The 22,071-nt window shown below is 40.8% G+C and overlaps 1 protein-coding gene across 1 annotated transcript in view; it reads left to right on the top strand.

The window, feature by feature from the left end:
- CACNA2D3 (calcium voltage-gated channel auxiliary subunit alpha2delta 3) overlaps positions 1–22,071 on the top strand; it is an 866,841-nt gene that overhangs the window by 245,723 nt on the left and 599,047 nt on the right. Inside the window, exon 4 of the mRNA XM_080820180.1 lies at positions 10,544–10,603. Coding sequence (XP_080676306.1) covers positions 10,544–10,603 — 60 coding nt within the window. The remainder of the gene's footprint in view (positions 1–10,543; positions 10,604–22,071) is intronic.

Below are 22,071 nucleotides of genomic sequence, written 5' to 3'. Positions count from 1 at the left end.
TCTGTTCAAGTGCATGGAGTCAGGAAGTGCTGTGGTCTCAGGGAGAACCACCCACAGCCTTAGCCTCTGTAGACTCCGTGGGTAGTCCTCAGGAGGGCATCTGGATGAGTCCAGCCAAAGACAAGTGTCATGTACCAATGCCCACACACCTGGCCGTAGCTTCAGCTGGAGAATGTTGGCATCTCCCTCTTTGCCTCACTGGTCTCTCCAGGATCTAATCTGAAGCCCTGCAGGCAAGGGATTCTCAAACATATAGTTTTCAGGCTTCTGGACCCTGCCATAGAAGGGGTCGCTTACCGGTGTCGTCCAACGCATATCCTTAACCAGCAGAGTTTCCGTCTTTACATTCCTTGGTGTTACTGTGAGCTTTTGCAACACCTGCCACCCTCCTTTCCCCGGATGTTCCTCCTGAGCTCCAAATCCCTCTCTGACCATTCCTTGGTATCCTGGTGGTACTAGGTAGTGGTTCACAGCCCTAAGCTAGTTACCATGACTCTGTCCATCTCATTCTCTCTGTCCTGTTGGCCTCTGAGTCTTACAGATTTCTTTCCTAAATAGCTTTAACATGCCTTTTGTATCATCTTTCTCTTTATTGCCTTGGATCACCCCCTAAAAAAGTTTTTAAAAATCTGGATAACTTCAATAATATTAAAACTCTCCAGCTTCCTTTTGTGCTACCTCCCTCCACACAGTCCCGCCTCTGCACATGTTCCTATACTGAATTCCTTGTGGTTGCCAGAATGTCATGTTCTCTTTTGCTCTAGGGTCTTTGTACATGCAAAGACCTTCATCCTGGAAGGAACTTCCTATTGTCTGGGCTGGTTCTTATCCTTTAGGTCTCAACATAGATGAGAAGCCTCCTTGTACCCCTTAAACCTAGTCTAGTTGATCCCTCAGTGGGCTTCCTCCTCTTGGAGGCTTTATCACATCGAGTGTGGTTGCCTATTCCTTTGTCTCCTTTGCTAGACTATAATGTCCTCAAAGGAAGGAGATGCATCTTGTAAATTTTATATTCCCGGCCAAACACTGTGGCTGGCACATAGTAGGGTGAATAAGAGATCGTCTTTAATTTTATGCAATGGCTGTATTTTGAGCACTGGCCATGTGCTCAGTGCTGTTTAAGACCAAAGCATGTCACCATGCTGTGGGAGGTGGGATGGTGATGGTGACTCTGAGGAGGGATCGTTGGACCTGCAGCATGAATGACAAGTAAGAGGGGGCAAACATTTGAGGACCTAGGAGAACGTCACTGGCCAAGAATACAGGAAAGGTACAGGTAGAGATGAGTCTGGTGGTTTGGGGTTAGAAAGATGGCTGGAAGTCTGGGGCCAGGGCAGGAGGGGGCCTCTGAGAATGCAGGACCAAATCATGAAGAGCCTGTGTGTGAGTCATGGTCATGAGTGATCAGTCATCAGAGGGTTTCAACAGAGGAGGGGCACCATCAGAATTATTCTTAAAAGCTCCTTCTGGCAGCCATGTAGATGGTAGGACTTGTCTGACTCCAGATCCTGCTCTCCAGACCAAAATATGTTGCCTCCCGACCCCCAGCTGGAGTTGCCTTTAACCACTTGGATGGATGGTTAGAAAGAAAGAATAAAAAAAGAATTAGAATAGCGTTTTCATGCATCAAATGTATGTAGAAATCTGTCTGGAGAAGGTGAAGTCTGAATGGACTTGGAAATTGCTCTGTGTTCTTTCACTTTGAAGGAGAGAGAGGATTTTCCTCTCCTGGCTGTGGGTGGGGTACAGGGCTTGGGAGCTGCCTGTCGCACTCGCTGGCCTATTCTGTCTCTCAGGTGCCATCCATCAAAGGACACTGCTTTGGCAAACGGCTTAATTTCTGTGTTTGTGCCATTCTGAGGACATCAGTCCAACCTTTCGCTGAGGAACCTGGCTTTGTTCCATTTTCAGTCTCACTGATCACAGATTTTGGTGCTGAAGCTGGAAAAGACTGGTGGATTCTGCAAACCAGTCATGGAGCAGGTGCACACACAGCCTTGTGTTTGTGAACATGAGATTTTTGGAGTCCTTTCCTTGGCAGCAGAATTAACGTTCGTATAACCTCCCTGTAACTGTGAACTGGGGGAGCTGTTCCAAGTTCCCCCCATGTGAGTGCCAACCGTGGGAGGCATAGGCTTTGTGAGCTGTCCTTGTTACAATCAAGCCATGTTATGCCTGAACATCTTGTCTCTTCCTCTGCCCCATCATCATAATTTCTTGCACCTGTGCGGAATCCTTTAGGAAATAATTTGTGTCTACATCCTCATCTTGAAGTAGAGCGCAAAGAGGGTATTATTTCGGTGCCTCAGAATAAGAAAACTGAGGCTTAGAGAAGTGAAGTTTTCCCCAGATCAAGCAGCTAGTGAGTAGGATGATCTGGATTCAAACCCTTGTTCTTAGGCTCTGAGACCCGTTTTCATTCTACTGGACCAAAAGCTTTCTGTGGGGTCAGGACTAAGTTGCTTGGTGTCCCACTCAGTTCTTGGTGCCATTCTGATTACTTAATGGGTTATTATCAAATACTTACTAAACTAAGTTGAACAGAGGTGGACGACAACTCGGAATAGAAACTCTGTAGGACAGATTTCGCACTAACCCGAAGACCTTGTTACCTTGGCTGTGCCTTATCTTCTTAGATGTTCCCGTCTTCCTTAGCTAGCTGGATGGTACCTTCCGTGCTCTGCCAGTGGGGGTTCCAGTCCACACTTCTGAGTAAGTCCTGGAAAAGATGTAATTAAGGGCTGGAACAGAATTTTATTCACCACCGTCAGAGCCTTCATTGATAGGTGATTTCCTTCGTGGAAAAACAAATTCTATCTTCAAGCTGGCATAGTCCCATTCATCTTGGACTGTCCTCTCAGGAAGTTAATGACGGTTCCATGGCCCAGGAAGGAAATAGCCCAGTTATTCTCCCCCAGCTGAAGAGTCCTGAGAGGACTTTTTAAGCTTTATGGTTCAGTAGACTTGATTTTGTTATTCAACGAAGCCATTCCCAAGAAGGCTACATGAGTGGGAGCCCATGCCATCAACTGCGGGATCATTTGGAAAAAGTACTTGTCTTCTCTTTCTTGCTCCCCCCAGACGCCATGGCCCTCGGGCAGGCCCTGGAGCAAACTTTGGCTCTTTCTATCTGCAGTAGCTTTGCACATGTTGCACTTGGGCAAATGTAGCCTTAGCTGTAGAATGAGGTGGCTTTGGTTTAGAAATTGACCATTCATGTTGATAACAGGCACTAATTTAATCAGCCTCAAATTGATAACAACTATCTCTCGTGGAAACAAAGATAGTTTATTATTCATTGTGATCCTGTCTTCTGATGTAAGCTCTAGGCTTATTTTGTCTTGTAAGAGTCTGGTGTGGGCTTCGGTAACCTGAAGGAGCAGGGATGGGGGAGGAGTGGAGGAAGGGAAGAGAGCCCCAGGTATAGGCTGGATGTGTTTGCTCTTTTGTTCCGTTACCTGCTTTCTCTGGAAACTTTATAGATTAGCTTTTATAATCCACTTTGAAATGTTTGCCGTTTTGAAAGCAGAAGCAATCTTTGCAGCTTTCAGGCAGAAGGTCATTTTATACAAAATGTTCATTGGTGTGCAACAAAGCTTATTTCTTCTACAGGAACAAAGAAATAATGAAGGCTCCTTAAAAGCTGTTTTTCTCTAAAGAAATGATCATCTTGATAGTTGGTGATTTATATGTGTCATTTCTATCAGAACTGAAAAGTAAAAACATTTGTATCAATAAGGATTACTGAATATTAGGAAGCTCTCAGATATGACTCTGGATTTCAGGGTTCCACGGTGGGATGGAAAAGAGTTCCCTGTTTAATTGTGTCCATCTTCCCAGGTTCTTGACTTTTGCCCTGGCTTCTTGCCTGCTGGTCGTTGGTTGATGTGACCCTCTGTCTAGGTCTCTGAGATCTGGTTGTTTCTGGAACATTTTCTTGCCTCCAGAAGTTTGTTTCCAATGTTCCCATGGGCTGGAACACTGGCTCAACACCTTTCCTTGTTCTGCAAGAGCCTCCTGTTCTCCTTACGAGCACAACTTGGATGTCACTTCCTTTTGGGAAGCGTCCTAGCCTACTGCCAGCATTCTTTGTCACTTGCCCCTTTATGATGAAATCACTCTTTCCCTTGTGTGTGACTCTCATCCTTCTGCAAAGCTTCATGTTGCCTCATGGCTCCCTGGTGGTACAAGTCCCATGCTTTGGGAAATAGTGATCTGAGTGTCCCAGCTATAAAAGCAGCAAAGATGAATCTACACGGTTAGAGTAATAAAAATAACCTCTTGAGAACAAAAGGGAAGGGATTTCCACGCAGAAGGAATGGAAATGTAAATTTGAACATCCTCCTCTTCCCGTCCACCTCTCCCCCCCACACTTAATGGTTCACAAACTGTTGGTTTCTGACCCTTCATATAAGAGAGGAGTGTTTGAAATTAGCCCTGGGAACAAATCAATCTCATTTTGTCCAGATTCCCAGAGACATCGTTTCATGTGCTGACAGAATTTTAATGAGGATAGAGATTTTTCGTTTTATTTCTGGGATCAATTGAGTTTGAAATCTATGATGCAGAGAGGACCAGGGTCTCCTCGGTCCTCACTCCTGTAGATGGTCAACATGTTGTGTTCAAACCCTGCCACATAATAGGATGCTAGGATAGCATTCACCCCAGGCACACACTGCTGGGCAGAAGGTGTAACTCTTCCTCCATCAAACTGTAGCCCTTTAAGCAAAGGCTGGTGAATTTAGTGTAAGGAAAAGATGAACCATGCCACACTGGGTATGGTTGTGATCTCAATTATCACTCTTGATTGATCTATTTGGTTGTTCTTCTACACTGTTGAGTGCTTGCTAGATTTGAAAAAAGACTCACGTGATCTCTGACTCTGATATTTTTGACAATTCAATCATTAGCTCCAAGTGAACCATTGGTGCAGCCCAAAGCCAGGTTAATGGTTATAGATTTTCCTTAGAATCACCTCAGTTGAACTTAACCCTTTTTTTTGGAGAAAGAATTATGTATTCATTCCAGGAAAAAAAAATGGCAATAAAAATGCTGACCTGATTATTAAATGTGTTGTTGCAAAACGTTAAATGAAAACCACGAAATGTATTAAGTACTTTGAAATCTTTGTTAAATTCCAATATCCCATTATAACAGCAATTACAAGCCAAAGCTTTTTAGTTTTAACATGAGAAATAAAAATAACGTTTTTCTTTCCTGCTCCATATGGTTTTTATATTTCTGTTTTGCTTTAAGGATTTTTGTCTGTAATTGCTCCCTCCCCCGCCTTTCCCCCTTTCTTATTAAGAAACTTTTTTTCACTTGTACATAATTTGTTCATTCTGATAGAATTAGTAGGAGTCTAGTAGTAGGTTATTTTGTTGCATATCACATTTTCTGTTACCCTTCCCCACCCCGCCCCACCCCGCCACTGCACCGTTCTTTCTTTCTTTCTTTTCTCCCGTTAAGCTGACATGATCAGGAATAAAGAAATAATAATAAAATAAAATAAAATAAAAGTAGAACAAACAAAATCGTTTTCTTTTTCTGATCTAATTTATACTGTGACTTGGTGTCCCATTTTCTCCCTCCTGAACCGTGACGGAAAGCTTGACCTTTACGATGTCTTTAGCTGTAGTCTTGATTTAAGTGTTTTTGGGGGAGGAGACGGGAGACGGCATTCTGTAGCATCGTACTGATTATACGTGGGGTCATTGTAACAAGAAATAAGATGTGATCTTAAATGAAATGCTTTAATATCCCACTATTCCCCTTGGCAGTTTTGCCTTCACCATGGCTATAAATAGTATCCATGGTCCATGGCCTCTAGCATTTCTTATTTATAAAGATAGTTTTGTTTGTGTTTATTTCACTAAAAGGGAAGAGTTATTTGGAAATATTAAAAGTCGCTGAAACATACATCAACTCATGAACTGCAACTTTTTGGCTCATAGATGCTTTGTTCCAAAGCCAGGATGTGTATTCTAGTACACTGTTATCATTTTTGTTGAGTGACGGATAGCTCTGGCATCAGAGTGGGGAGGATCTGTGGACAACACTGCTGTTTCCTCGCCTCAGAGCTCAGTTTTGAATGCTAGTCTTCAAAACCATTTTTATTTCCAGTGTTCAGTTTTAATTAAAAACCACATTCACAATTCTATAATCCCATCTGCAGATCCGAAAGGGGAATTCATACAAAAGAAAATTAACTTATTATTATTAAAAGCACACTGCCTTTCCAATAGGTATAATCGAGGAACAGTTTCCCTCGGGCTCAGTGGTTCCTTATATAATAACTAAAATATTAGCAAATTTTAATTGATTTTCCTTACCTGCAAGTGGTAATCAAACTTATTTTTAAAACATACTTAATTTGACTTAGATGATAAGGGTATTTGCTCAGGAAGGAGAGATGAGAGGCTGTTCTTTTCTACTGGCAAACGTCAGAGGTGGTAGTTGAGTGGTCTTGACTTTTAAATGGTGATTCAATTTATTTTCATTTTATCAACAGTAGGAATTTCTGTCCTCAGGACTCTGTTTTAGGTAAATTGATAGCACATGATATCCTTCTTAAATAACATTTCTTTTGGGGCACCTGGGTGGCTCAGTGGGTTAAAGCCTCTGCCTTTGGTTCAGGTCATGAACCCAGGGTCCTGGGATCAAGCCCCACATCGGGCTCTCTGCTCAGCAGGAAGCCTGCTTCCCCCTGTCTCTCTGCCTGCCTCTCCGCCTACTTGTGATCTCTGTCTGTCAAATGAATAAATAAAATCTTAAAAAAAATAACATTTCTTTTTACTCGTGTATCTTTTTAAGAATATTTCAGAAGAGCATCTGTCCTTCATTCTTTCCCAAAGGGGCACAGATCTTGATGTGCTGTTTGTCATTACTGTTGTGCACCAGAGATGCACTTGTTTTTGGGGATTTGCCCCTGAATTTTCCCGTAAAATGTAGGCCTATCTTCTGGTAGCATCACAGGGCAGATTGGGATAGCCCCGTGGTCCACTGCAGCAAGTGTGAATCCTTTCAAAGAGCCCTATTCCAGAGTACTTCCTTCCTTTACATGAGATAACTATTCCGTATTGCTGCCAGTGGACCATCTTTTTTTGAATCTTATTTCTTAAGGCTTTGTAGTAAGCTTGATGGGAAAATATCTTCATAGAAACAACAACAACAAAAAAAAACAACATATGAATTAAATCAAGTTAAAATAAAAAAAGCATGTGGCAAATTTAACTTGAGAATGAACATAAAAGCTGGCTAGCTGGCTAGCAGGGTACTCACTGCTCCACACAGAAAACAGGGCTCTGGCTGATCTTAGTAGTTAGTGCAATGGTATTGAATTGTTTCCAATATATTACCTTCTTATACCCCATTGTTACAGGATTTGTGTCCCCTTGGTGCCCAGGTTCTTGGTCACACTGCTTTGAAGAACGAAGACCTAGACCAGACGAAGAGTGGTGGGCAGCAAAGCAAAGTTTATTGAGCAAGAATACAAAAGAGTACAAAGGAGGGAGACATGAGTAGGTTTATTGAGCCAGAGTACAAAGGTCCTGGAGAGGGAGGGAGACCTGAGTGGGTTGCGTCAGAGTTTCTAAGTTTAGGGGTTTTCACCAGCTCTTTTGCAGAACTTTCTTAAGCAATCAGGGTGTGCTGAGTTGTGCTGATCGGGGCTTTGGTCACGTATCTACCTATTAGGTTCATGTACACGTGCTGATGGTCTTTTTTGGCTGACATCTGGGGACTTAGGTCTTAACTGCCCCTTGCATTGATATTGACAAATGCTTTTTTAGTTAATTGTCTTATTTTAGGAGGTTTTGTAGAAGTCATTTCTGCAAAGGCTGCAAAGCAGAAGAATGTCAGTGCGGTCCTGTCTAAGCTGCAGAACAGGATGTCAGTGCTGTTTTCTCTTAGCTGTCGTGATCCCATATTTTCTTGTCGGGGATGCTGGCCCTGACTACCTAACCACCTAACCATCCAACTAACTCCTAACACCATGACGTGTATTACAGTGGTTTAAATACATTTCATGTTATGTTATATATGAATTTTGTATGGTGTATATGATATGCATATACATATATACACACAAAGGCAAATTAAATGCATTTTTCTAGATACATGAGATACATTTCGTGCTGTGCTATTTCATGATAATTTCACCTACCTATTATTTCCATCTTGTTCTCTTATTTCTTGGTGTTATACTGCTTCATTGTTTCCCTCATTTCCAACTGTTCACTTCTTCCAATACTATCTGTCTTGGTCATCATGAAATTTTATCCTGTTCTTATCTTTTGATTGTTTGTGCATGTCATCCCCATTTCTTCTCTGGGTTCTCAGAGTACTTAGACACCATGAAACAGCAACCTCTGTGTGTTTAGGTAAATATATAAAATATATATGACTTTTAAATATAATGACATGACTTTTTTGGATAATGTAAGTGTCTAGACATGTATAATATTTATAACCATTCTGTAAACCTCAGTATGTAACTGATTTCATGACACACACATCAGCATTCTAAATCTGTTACAAAGATGAAGAGAATAAGCTCTCACAAATATGTAGGTTCCTTGCACCACTGTCAGTCACTAATCTGTCAAGGTCCACCTGGATCCATTTGCAGATTGGATCATGTGATCCCAGGAGGCTGCAAACTTCATTGTTGAGGATGACTCTAGGAAGACTGTGACCCAATGAAAGCTTGGAGCCAGCAAATCCAATCTACATAGAGTGTGTCTCCTTATTTTTCTTTTACCCTGTTTCTCATCCTCTCCATTGTATGCTTCTCTTCGAGAAAGCATTTAATGTCTTCTAGTGAAAATACTTATATACCCAGATTTTAAAAAGACGAATGAAAGTTGAAAAACCTTGGAGGGCTGGGGGATATCATTAGTCAAGGCAGCAGGGATGAGTCCAGCTCTAGGATGAGTGCTGCTGCTGTTTTTTGCCACTTCTCAAACTTTAGTGGCTTCTGAATTCCCTGGAGGGCTTGTTAAAGCAGATTGCTGGGCCCACCCCAAGGCCTTCTGATTCTGTAAGATGGGATGGGGCTTGAGAACACTCATTTTCAACATGTTCACAGATGAAACTGCTGCTTCTGGAAGGGGACAGCCCTCGGAGAAGCACTACTCTAGGGTCACTGTTTCAGGGGTTTCAGATGAAGAAACCGAGGCCTGAGAGGGGAAGGGGCTTGCCTAAGATGTAGTGGGTTGCATCTAGGTTAGAGTTAGAACTGGGTCTTCTGGCTCTGACTCTATAATGTTCTCCTGGGGTCTGTTCTTTGATTGACTAGAGAAGGGAAAATATCTTTGGACCATCTGAAGGAAGTGTGGGAAGCCAGATTTGCTACCCCTCCCCAATTCCTGTCTATGGGCAACCCTGTCCTGGCTGGCCTCTCTCTTTCTCTGTATGAGAGAGAAAATTTAATGGTCTGTATTGGTGTATTAATGTTACCCACATATATTCCAGCCTCTTCATTTCCATCTCCACTTTAGTAATTATTCATGGAACATTTGTCTGTTGATTCTAAATCATTTAGAGATGATGAATACCCATGTCATCATGTTTCAAACATGGCCTTAGATTAAACTCAGGTCTGTATTATGTCAATTAAAAACAAGTTAAAGATAGTCTAGGCTATAAGAGTAACCAAGAGAAAAATAGAAATGGCTGAAGTTTTACCTGGATCTGAAGGTTTTGCTTTTAGTTCAATGAAATTTCAGTAAACTATTATCTCACTAAATGAGTTTTCTTCCGTATTCTCTAGCCTATGTTTTCAACCTAATGTTGGCAAATTCAAATCAAAGTAAAAATGATTTCGATAGGTGACTAATGGCCTTTAAATGGAGTTTTATGAAATTGCTTTCATAAGAATATGGATTGGTTGAATTTATTTGGCTAAGAAGAATAACAAGAGTTGTGTATTTATGGGTACTGCTTATTGATTTAATTTCAGCAATTTTCTTATTGGAATGCAGATTGTCAAATGGCATTGAGGTGCCATAAATTCAAATAATTGTCGGCTGATAATTACATCCTAGAACTGGATGCAGAAAGAACTGCTTTGAATGATTGAGGGAATTCAAATAAGCAGTATTTCTCAAACGAAAGGGGAAGAAAGTTAGCCCACTTAGTGTTGGGCTCAATTTAATGAATCCTGACTGAGAGCCCTCTGTACCTGAGGAAGACACTCTTCGAGTTTGATTTCAGCATCCACACACTGGGCCTCCACGGCCAGTGTCTTTGAATTGTTACAAATTTCTATGAACTTGGATGCAGCATTTGTGTGCGTGTATACACACATACCCATAAATACTTGCTGGAAAAACGCTGGTTGAATGATGAAGGCAAAAACCAGATTTGGACCCTGATGTTGCTCTTTTCAGTTTCACGGGCACAAAGGCTCCAGGTCGCAGTGCACATGCCATGACACAGCCTGTCGTCTTGGGGCAATGGAGAAATAATCCGTCTTTTCACATTGTTGGCAGGGGGTCCGGGCCACATTTCTGATCTATCGTGTTGCCTTCTATCTTTTCAGCGTCTTGTGGAGGCTGCAGAAGAGGCACACCTGAAACATGAATTTGATGCAGACTTGCAGGTAAACCGATTCTAGTCGAGTTAAATTTTTCATGGGTTGGCTGCCAAACGAGAAACATGAAGTATGCCAGAAACACCTGCGTTCAGTGTGTTGGAGGGAAAGGCTTTCAGGAGGGTGGTACAGAGTTGGAATAAATGTGCCTATTTCTTGATGGGGCGGGGTGGTAATCCCCAACTGTTTTCCACCATGACAATTATAGTGGGTAATGACACCCACTCATGCACAAGCTTAGAACCAGATCTGGATGAACTCCTCCCCAGTTCTGGAGGATGTAACCAGTCAAGTAACAATAATCATCAGGACTCCTAATGGCATATTGGTAAGATAGACAGCAGAATATGTGTAAATCCCGCTTCCCTGACTGAAAGCAAAATTGTGATGGATGTAATCTTGAATTGACTGTTAATTGTATCTAAAAATTAAAGCATTCACTGACATGGGATTAGAACATCTACTTAATAAACTTCTGCAGTAGATCTTTTATCTGACCATGGCATACCTGTGTTCGGCTGAGAAGGATTTTGATGTTGCCATGTGCATAGAAAACATATTATAAGGTAACAAGTGAATCGAATAATACTTGGAGGTTCCTTTGAGTCCCTCTTCCTCTTGAAGGAAATCTTATCTGTATTCTCATTTTGAGTTCTGTGGTGTTTCCTCACTGCTAGGTAAACAGGAGGAGTGTATCTTAATCCTTAAGTCTGTGCTTTGCTAGAATGTATCTCTTCTAGTGGCATGTGGTCACAGTTAGGAAGTAGTGTTTATTTTGCTGTGTTTTCATTTATGGGAAATGATAAAGGCAGACATAAATATGCAAGTACAAAGAAGGTGGTGTTACAGAAATAGCCTTTGGTATCTTCCTTCCATGGATGAACCTCTTCTCATCCCTCCCCATCTATATTTTTTGCCTTATGGGTAAAAGAATGCACACCCAAATGGAGGTAATTGAAGAAAGTTTAATAAAGGGAGTATTTACAAAGCTATGCTTAGAGAAACCAAGAAACCAACAAGTGATGGTGTTATCCCAGGGGAGGCCACACTCCTGGCCTGAGGAGCAAGAGGAAGGAGTGGTTTCCAGGACAGAGGCCGAGTTGCTATATGGAAAGGTATTTGATAGCCATGTGCAGCCAATCCTGGTGAGCTAGAAAGATGGAATTGAGGGGGATAAAATCCTGATAACGGTATCTAGCCTTCTGATATCTTGCTGGTACCCACCATTGGCTGAAGCCAGCTACTGGTGGGGTTGATGTAGTTCAGTCTTCTGAAATTGAGCTATGTGCAGAAGGATGAAGAATGGGTCTGGAGAGGGCAGAGAAACTGTCAAACCCACCACTTGGTGGTCCTTTTCAGGCATAAACACCAACATGTGAAGCAAATAGAGACAGGACTATAGCCGAGAACAAGAGGTTCTGGGGGTGGGGGGAGTGGAGAAGTGCCAGGGACTATTGGTAATATCAGGAGAGGGGCAGGGAGGCCAGCCCAGCTCTTGGAGCAAAACCGCAAGAGAAGGGGCAGAGGAGTCAGCTGAAGAAACACCTTGCTGCCTCCAGCCACATCTACGTGGTGGCTGTAGGAAGATATGGGGGCCCTGTACTGGCCTTATCTTGAGTGTGCCTCCTCTTCAGAGGGTTTGGAGTTCTTAGAGTGGGACAGAGAGATTGAATGGAAGCATCAGGAAGCAACTTTGTGACTATGAGGGTTGTAAGGACCTCTTGAATGTGTTGCCAAGAGAAACCTTCTCCTTCTCCTGGGGGAATATTTTGGTTGTAAGTTACCAAAACCCAACTCAGATAAACTCAAATGAGATTATAATGTTGAGTAAAATAAGAATCCCTCTAGTTCTAAGGGTCCACTCAAATAAGATACAAATAAATAGACATAGATGGTAAATAAGTATATACATAAATAAGAAGGGAAGCTCAGGGCACCTGGGTGGCTCAGTCAGTTGAGTGTCCGACTCTCGATCTCTCAGCTCAGGTCTTGATCTCAGGTTTGGAATTCAAACCCCGCGTTGGGCTCCAAGCTGGTCATGGAGCCTATTTTTTTTAAAAAAATGGCAAAGAATAGGGAAAGCTCTTACAGTACAATGTCAATTAATAAATACAGGAGAGATGGGGGAGATAAAAGATTAGGGTAATAATTCAGGCAAGAATCTTCAGTGGATACTAAAACTAGTAGAAAATAATTCATTGAAGAATAGGACATTGATAGTTTCAAAGTATCTGCCCACAGACTACTTATTAATTACAAAGGGGAATATAGCAACTTTACCATGGGAGAAACCTGGCAGATGCCACTTTAAACAGGTAATCAAAGTTAGTGTCACCGGTGATGAGAGACATCAAATGCCTCCGGATGTGTGTTGAACTTTAGGACAGCATCCTGATGTAGAATTCTTGCCCAGAATGTGTAGCCTGAATTTAATCATGATAAAACATCAGACAAGGGGCACCTGGGTGGCTCAGTGGGTTAAGCCTCAGCCCTCGGCTCAGGTCATGATCTCAGAGTCCTGGGATCGAGTTCCGCATCGGGCTCTCTGCTCATCGGGGAGCCTCCTTCTCCCTCTCTCTGCCTGGCTCTCTGCCTACTTGTGATCTCTGTCTGTCAAATAAATAAATAAAATCTTAAAAAAAATCAGACAAATCTGGATTGAGGAATTTTCTACAGAGTAAATGGCTGGACTCCTCTTTAAACCTTCCAAGGTCAAGAAAGAGAAAGAAACATTGAGGACCTGTTCTAGACTACAGAATGCAAGAGATGTGTAACAATGAAATGTGACAGATCCAGAACCAGAAGCTAAGATTTGAAAATGGACTCTGCTTTAGATAATAATGTTGTATTAATGTTGAATTTCCTGATTTCCTTGTATTATACTTATGGAAGAGACTATCCTTGTTCTTGGATTTTTTTGGACCAAACATTTGTATCCATTGGTCCAACAGGAAGCAGTGAGTTTATAGGGAGTGAAAAAGATTATTGGAAAAATATGGTGGTGTTTAGGGCTCATATAGTCAATTTTATTCTGAGATCAGTTGTCTACAAAACATGAATGGGCAAGGGAGGTAATGATGTAATGACCTGAGGGGATTATTTATTCTTCAGCAGAGGACAAATATTCTGTGGTTTAACTCAACTAACCTAGAACCATTCTTTTTTGTCCCTAAGAAGTGAGTGTTACTTTCAAGAGTGCTCTGACTTCCTATTATTGAAGCTTTCAGTGGAATTCTGGTGTAGCACAGCTGATTCCCTTGTCAAATGTGGTATTATAGGCATAAATGCTGCATTAGCATCTCTCTCCAAAGGAGAGAGACAGACAGAGACAGACAGAGAGGGAGACTGAGAAAACGAGTTGCAGTTTTTGTTCTCTTGGGCACAAAGAAGGGGAGCCCAGTTTATATCAGGGGCTATAGCTGTGGTCTGAATGAGAGTAGAGGTTGAAATAATCTGTCAGTATTACAGAGTGTCATTTACTACCTGAACCTCAGACCTTGGTGAAGTCTTCTTTGGGTCAGAGTAAGCCTTGTGTGCTTTTGTGAGAACCTGTAAAAGAGAAGGCTTTGAGAAAATGAATGTGTGTGGAAGAACGCATGTCTTCTTCGATGAAGGTTTTGAAACCACAAAGCTTCAATCCTATTAAATGCAAGTCTTAACAGCTTGGATGTCAGCCCCATCGCTGTCACTGGGATAGCAGGTCTATGCACGGGCTCTGGGTTTATTGCTACAACAGTCCATTAGAGCTGATCAATTGTTAATCTGGGCTCCACTGACCTCTTGGCAACCCCTGCCAGTGGATTGTTTTTATCAAAAAAATTTCAGACTACCATCTGCTCACAGGGAGCTAATGTGGAGGGTGTCCCCGTGCTATTAGTTCTGAGGGAGCTGGGAGTCTGTTTCTTTACAGAAACAAACAAACAAAACAAAACAGTGCTTTTGTAAAATTTCCTGAACTTTGTAGCTTCGAGTCTTAGACCCCTGTCCCCAAAGTAGAAAAGAAATGATGGGTCTGCCTCTTTCCATTTAGATTGGAGTCTGCATCAGTGCTTTGAAAGTGGAGGATTTGCTTCTCATTGGTAGAATCATCAAGAGTTATGGGAAGAAAGTCATGCCTCCTTGATGGGCAGGATTTTATTTTTCATTTAAATGTTGTCTTACAGTCTCTTTAGAGGTTGATGTTTTTCTCATGGGCTTCTGGCCTTGATGTCAGCAGTCCCCTTTGTAAGATCCTCTAACACGGTATTAGCTTCTTTCGAATAAATACTGTATGGGGGCAACAAGCAGAATCCAGCCTTGGAAGGGTAGCCCATGTGAAGAGTCTACAGTATAGCACCCTCCATGGAAACCGAAACTGCCTGGTCCTCTTTGTTGGCCGGAAAACTTTATTGTTGGCTTGAGGGTCAGTTCAGCCTTCTCTCTGGCTTGTCCCTCTCCACGGGTGGCCTGAGGGTTCCAAGATGGGTCTTCTCTTGGTTTTGTTCTTTACCCTCTGATATCTCTCCATTTGGGCAATTTAGAGTTATAATTGAACAGAGGCCTTATTAAAGGGCATCTTTGGTTTTTTATTCTGTGCTTTGAATTAATATAGGTTTTTTTTTTTATGTAAACCTCATATGAGATGGATAATTATAATGATAACAATTGAAAAAAAAACCCTGTGTCTTAATTATAACATATGATTACTTTGGTGTTTTGCCCTCATTCAACCCAACGAGAGGTAAGGCTGGAGTGGTGGGAGCAGACGCTGGCCCCGATTATCCTATCCATTGATGAATTTCCAGAAAACTAGGTCTACACGTGTAGCATAACTTGGAGAGAATGCTTTCCCCCTCTTACATACTCTTTCTTTTTGGGTTTTTCCATTGGCAGTGAAGAAGATGAAAAAAAAGTCCTTTTGACAGTTTACTAAAAACCTGCTTATCTTTGAACCGCAAACATATTTTCTTTGAAAGCTGTCTCCAGTAAGTGCCAATTGCACAGAGCTAGTGCACAGCAGAAAAAAAAAAAAAAAAAAAGCACGTGGTTTTGAATTGTGTATCCTACAGAAGCCTTTGCAATTGCAAAGTTTTCTATAATAATTTTTCTTTGTTATTTTGTAAGTAATAGGAAAATAAAAAGCCTGGGGACATGCAGAGGAATAACAAAAGTGTGAGTGGGAAGGAACTGGGGAATGGAGTCTCTTGAACATCCCCTCCTGGTCATCCCCAAGTCACAGACCTACCTTGCAAATGCAGTGGCCTAACTGCAATGTTGGGGTCAGGAGTTTGGAGGGAAGGAGTCAGACACCATGATGGGGAATCTCCACGTGGGGATACACCATCCTCCCGGGGGCAGCCTCCCACCGCTGGATCCTGGCCAGACCTGTTAGAATGGGAAGATCCTTGCTGAGGGGGACCCTGATGAAGGGAGGGGGTGGCTCAGGAGCTCCAGGGTCCGCCACTGTAGGAGTCTGTATCAGCATTCACAGGGAGAAGAAAGTCTTTCCCGGAAAGGCTGAGAAAGGGCAGTGAAGCGGAGAGCAGGAGAGCAGAGCTGTCCTTTTCCCTGACAGCACCTTCCGGCCGGCCAATGAGGCTTTGCCCTGGGGAAACCCACATGTTCTGGGTGTAAGCGTAGGATGGGTTTAGTAGAAGTTCTCTCTGAGCAGAGGAAATCACGATCCTCATGAGATTTTTCATGCACTCCTGTCAAGCCCCAATCCATCCTTGTCCTCTCTGCCTCAGTGAGGCATCGAGCCCCTTGCAGAGGGAGGAGGCGGAGCACAGAAGACCCTGTCCCCAGAATTAGAAATGATGCTTTTCTGAGAGGTAGCGAATCGGTGTTTTGTGCATTATCAAGAAACACAGGGGTCACATCTACAAGAAAATAAATGATGAGAAGGAGGTTTTCACTTTTTCTATTAAAATAACACCCGCCCCCTTTCTGATCTAACTTATGAGACCATGCCCATTTTTTCCCCTTTTTATCAGCTTGGTGGAGTGGGGGGGTGGGGTGGTCACGTTAGTCCTCTGCATTTTAAGATATTACATTTGGATATTTCTTAGTTAGGCGCCACAGGTCATATATGCACAAGACTGCCATGTAAATGTTCCCCCAGAATCTCTGTGCATGCACATTTAAAAATGAAAGCCATTTCTCAGTTGCCACATATACACTCTTTGTGTACACACACTATTGTTTTTGTTCATTTGGCTAGAATGTTACAGCTTTTCATAAGGTCCGTGCAGGACTGGGCTTTGTGTTAATGAGTTGTCTGGTGGTCCCATGTGAGACACGGGACCCTGACTGTTGGTCATGTGAAAGTTTAAGAAGGGGTCGCAGATGGAACCTCCACTTGACCCAACCCAGAGAGCCTTGGTCTAGAGGTCTGGAAATGTGGGTTCCAGTAGATCCCATCCACCCGGACCATTTATGTGTTTCAGAGATCTGCTACTGTGGTCTCTTTGCTCCTCCATGAAATGATGCACTTGTAGCATCTAGACAGTTTCTAAGACTTCATCCATCTCCCAAGTGCGGCGGCCATGCGACAAGTAGTTGTCCTTAATCTCCTCTGTGTCCAGTGTCTGCTGTGGGTATGACCGTGAGCTCAGTGGATGCTGTCTTTTCTCAAAATATGCACCATCTAACCGTAGTGATGGATATTAAAGCCACGGTGATGTAAATAATTATTACATTTCAATCATGATAAACGACATGACAGAGAGGGACAGGGCATTATCACGATGCACAACTAGCAGAACTTGGGAGTTCAAGGCACCTTGGAGCAAAGCCCCCAGTAGTGAGCCTTGGCGGAGTAGAGAGTCTAGAGTTCACCACCACCACAGCTAGAAGAAATGACCCCAGACATGGAGAACCCATAATATCTTTATTTCCCATAAGTGCAAAACTTTTTTCTGCTTTCCATATAATAATTTTTCTCACCTCTAAACTCTAATGACATTTTCTTTCTGCTTCTTTTCTGATGCTCACCATTTTCTATGCTGTTAATTTTATTCACATATGTCTATGTAATGCTTAATTTGACATTTATCCAGGACTCAGTGCATGTTAGGCCCTGTTCTAGCATGTTCTCAGTATATAGTAGGCCCTGTTCTAGGTTGTGGGACTTCCACAAACTGAGATGTGACCCCTGCCCCCAGCAAAGTTCTAATCTGCCTTTTAAAGTATATTTTTTAAGTTGTTGCTTTAAGGATTACAGTGAGCATCCTTAACTTAAGTGTACAGTGTATCTAGACTTAATTTAGTGTATGAAGTACCACTTCATGTGGAACAAAAACTTCTCAATAGTATAATTCTACCTACCACCATCATTTGTGGTATTATGGTATATTATACTTCCGTACATGTTATAAATAACATAAAAGCGTTATTTTTATTCGGCTTTATTTTTTGTTTAATCAGCTGTTTTCTAAGAAACTAAATAGGAAAAAAAGATAGCAATATATTTACCCACACATTGGCCATTTCTGGCACTCTTCATCCCTTCCTGTGGATTTGAGTTTCCATCTGTTACCATTTCTCTTCAGCCTGAAGAACCTCTTTTAGCATTTTTATTTATTTTACTATTATATTTTTATACTACATGTCTGGGAACCACAACTTCTCTCAGCTTTTGTTTACCTAAAAAATATCTTTTTTTCACCTTCATTTTTGAAGGGTAATTTTGCTGGTTATAGAATTTTTACTTGACAGTTTATGATTTTTTTTAGCACTTTGAAGATATAATCCCATTCTCTACTGATCTTTAATGTTTCTGATGAGATGTCAGCCATCATTTTTATCTTTATTCTTCTGTATACAGTAAGTCATTTTTCTTTGCTACTTTCATGACTTTTCTCCTTATCTCTGATTTTCAGTACACTGTATAGTGTGATAAGTTAAGGGTGTTTCTAGATGTGGTTTTCTTTGTATTTATTCTACTTGGAGGTTGCTGAGACTGTTGAATATTCTTAACATATTTGAAAATGTTTTGACAACGGGGAGCCTGGGTGGCTCAGTTGGTTAAGTGCCGGGTCCCACACTCAGGGTAGAGTCCACTAGAGGGTTGGTTCTCTCCCTCTACCCATCCCCTGCTCACATGCATGCTCTCTGTCTCTAAAATAAATGAATCATATGGTTTCACTTATTTGTGGAGCATAAGGAATAACACAGAGGATGTTGGGAGAAGGAGAGGAGATGGGAGTTGGAGGAAATCAGAGGGGGAGACGAACCATGAGAGACGGTGGACTCTGAGAAACAAACTGAGGGCTTTGGAGGAGAGGGGGGTGGGGGGGTTGGGAGGACTGGTGGTGGGTATTAAGGAGGACATGTATTGCATGGAGCACTGGCTGTGGTGCATAAACAATGAATCTTGGAACACTGGAAAAAATAAAATAAAATAAAATAAAATAATAAATTTAAAAAATTTTTAAACAATGATTTCTTCGAAATTTTATTGCCCCATTCTTTTTACATTTCATCCTAGAAATTTAAGTCACACCTATGTTAGACAGCTTCACTTTGTCCCACGGGTCCCTGTGTCTCTGTTTTGTTTGTTTCCAACCTACATCCTGTTAATTAGTCTCCAGGTTCACTAACCTGTTCTTCTGCTGTTAAACTCATTCAGTGAATGTTTTATTTTATATATTGCACTTTTAGTTTGAGTATTTTCTTAAATCTTTTTTATAGTTTCTATTTCTGGCTGAAATTCCTTGTCTGTGAACTGATTATAGTCATATTGTTGTTTTATTTAAATCCTTGAACACAGCTACAAATTTTTTAAATTTCTTCTCTGATAATTCCAGCCCCTGGGTCATTTCTGTGTCTGTTGACTCCTTTTTTCTTTTGAAGTGACTCTTCTTTACCTTATTCATGTATCTAGTAATTTTTTATTGTATGATGGACATCGTAATCATAGCTTTGACTGATTTTTATAAATTTCTTCATTATAATTTAATATAGTTCCATCCATGTGGTAGGTGTTCTAAAAATACCAAGTTTATTGAATTTGATTAATTGGTAGTAGGAAACACTTACTTATGGCATGAAGAGACAGAAATGATACATCATATATAGCAGGATAGCCTCCAGTGTTTTGATATTCTGCATTCTAACATCACATAAATATTGACTTCTTTGTTCCAAAAGTACCAAACAGGGCCATTTTCTGGCTGAAAGAAAGAGAAAAGTGCGCTTTTGTTGATAACCTTAAAATGTAAACATTGTTTCTTAAAAAGTTACAATTTCTACAGTTTAGTTATATTAGTACCATCATGTGTTCTAAATCCCAATAAAGGGATTAATATTAACAAATTTAGACAAAAAATGCAACTTAATAGCAAGAATAATTGATTTGGTTTTGTTTAACCAGTCATTTTACTTTATAGATCAGAGGGGGAAAATTGCATTATTTGCTCCTTTCAAAGTTATTTTTTATGTGTCTGTACAACATTTACATACTAGTGACCTTCTTTTTTCTTTGCTACTTTTGTGTTTAGAAACTCTGGATCTTGTATCTAATTTCTTTAACAAATACAATTTGGTAAAATGCCTATGTGTTTTCCTCACCGTCCTAGTTTTCTTGCTATAATATTCTTTTTTCTATCATGACCATGTCTATTTCAGTTTGTAGCTAATATTGGTTGTAGAAGTCTGAGTTATTGCTTTTGAGAGCATTTTCTTTCCTAACAAACTTATTGGTTCTTTTGTGATTCTTTTAACTTCTGGGTTTTCTCAATCAGGCTTTCTCAAAGCTGGGAATACTTATTTAAAATAAATATTTCTTTAAAACACATTTGTTTTAAATAATATATTTTAAACACAATGAAACATTACCAGTTTAAACTTTATTGAATATTCCAATTTACAAATACTTTTAAAATTTAGTTTTATTGTTTTCATATACACAGTGTGCTTGTGGTGTTTTGGACACCAGCCATTTTGGCTAAAGGGGGCATTTTGGAACACCAGGACCACTGTGGTATATCTACAGTAATGTTAGGTAAACCCTTAGTGGCTCTTTAATTTTAATTGTAATATTCAGAGTTCCCACAGTACATTTTAGAAACTGTAGTGTCTTTTGTGAAGAAAGCTAACTGCGGAGGTCATTGGCAAGACCCCAGAAATTAACCTTGAATCTTTCTCTAGAAAATTGTTTGGCAGCAGTGGCAGTGTCCTTAAGTTGCTGATTTTTCACCAAGGATCTTTGTGGTCCAGGGATTTGGCAACTGCTATTGTTTTTTTTTTAAAGTAAAACTTGAACTTACTGGCAATCCAGAAAGTAGACAACTCCACAGAAATTTTCTGCTCTCACGTAAGCCTATTCATAAAGCACCTAATATGTACTCAGATGAATTAACCCTAACCTTTCATAGTTTCAGGCTAGTTTGTGATGTAGATGTTCATAATGCCTATGATATGCCTTTAGTATGGTAATCCTAATTCTTCCAATTAGAACTTCTTTCATGACTAACAATTTTAGGATATTTCTCTTTGTTGATTAATTAATATGAATAGACTAGAGTAACAAAGATAAGAATAATAGACACCCTTATCAAATGTGTATGAAGTGCAGGCAGTGGCTTAAGCACTTAACAAACATTATTTCATTTATTTTCCTCTTCATGAGCCTATGAAATAGATGCTGTTATTATCTCTGTTTGACACATGGAGAAACAAGATTGAGAGACCCCGTGATGTGCCCAAGATTTTACACCAGTGGGTGGATGAGTCAGAATTCATACCCAAGTCTGATGGCTTCAAAGACCAATAACTTATGTTGGGTCATGGAGCCACAAGTTGTAATATGAACCTTAATTTACACTGGACAAAATCTTGTAAGGCAAGAAATTTAAGATGATAGTTATCATGGGTTATTGAAAAGGTCTATCAAATTCTTCAAGAAGAAATTCTTTAAAGTGGTAAATTCTGACCCAGAAACCCATGAAATGAAAAACTCTTTTTTAAAAAGATTTTATTTATATATTTGTCAGAGAGAGAGAGCACAAGCAGGCAGAGTGGCAGGCAGAGGCAGAGAGAGAAGCAGGCTCCCCACTGGACAAGGAGCCTGATGCGGCACTCGATCCCAGGACCCTGGGATCATGACCTGAGCTGAAGGCAGTGGCTTAACTGACTGAGCCACTCAAGCATTCCAAAAAGCTCTTTTTTTAAAAAAAAAAAAAAGATTTTATTTTTAAGTAATCTCTACACTCAACATGGGGCTTGAACCCACAACCCAGTGATCAAGAAGAGTTGCATGCTCTGCTGACTGCCTCACCCAGGTGCCCTGAAAAAAAAAAGAATCTCTTAATAAATTAGAAGGACTTAATAAATGTAGCTTTACTGATATTATTAGAATCATAAACATAAGGGAGACACTTCCTCAGTTGGAAATTAGATCTGTCTTCTCTATAGTAACAAGTGTGACCTTTTAAAATGTAAACAGGGTCAGGTTACATATTTGCTTACACTTATACTCATTCTTAGAACAAAAAATG

The sequence above is a fragment of the Martes martes genome, assembly GCF_963455335.1.
Source record: "Martes martes genome assembly, chromosome: 1".
Lineage (NCBI taxonomy): Eukaryota > Metazoa > Chordata > Mammalia > Carnivora > Mustelidae > Martes > Martes martes.
This window is presented reverse-complemented; position numbering and strand designations above follow the sequence as displayed.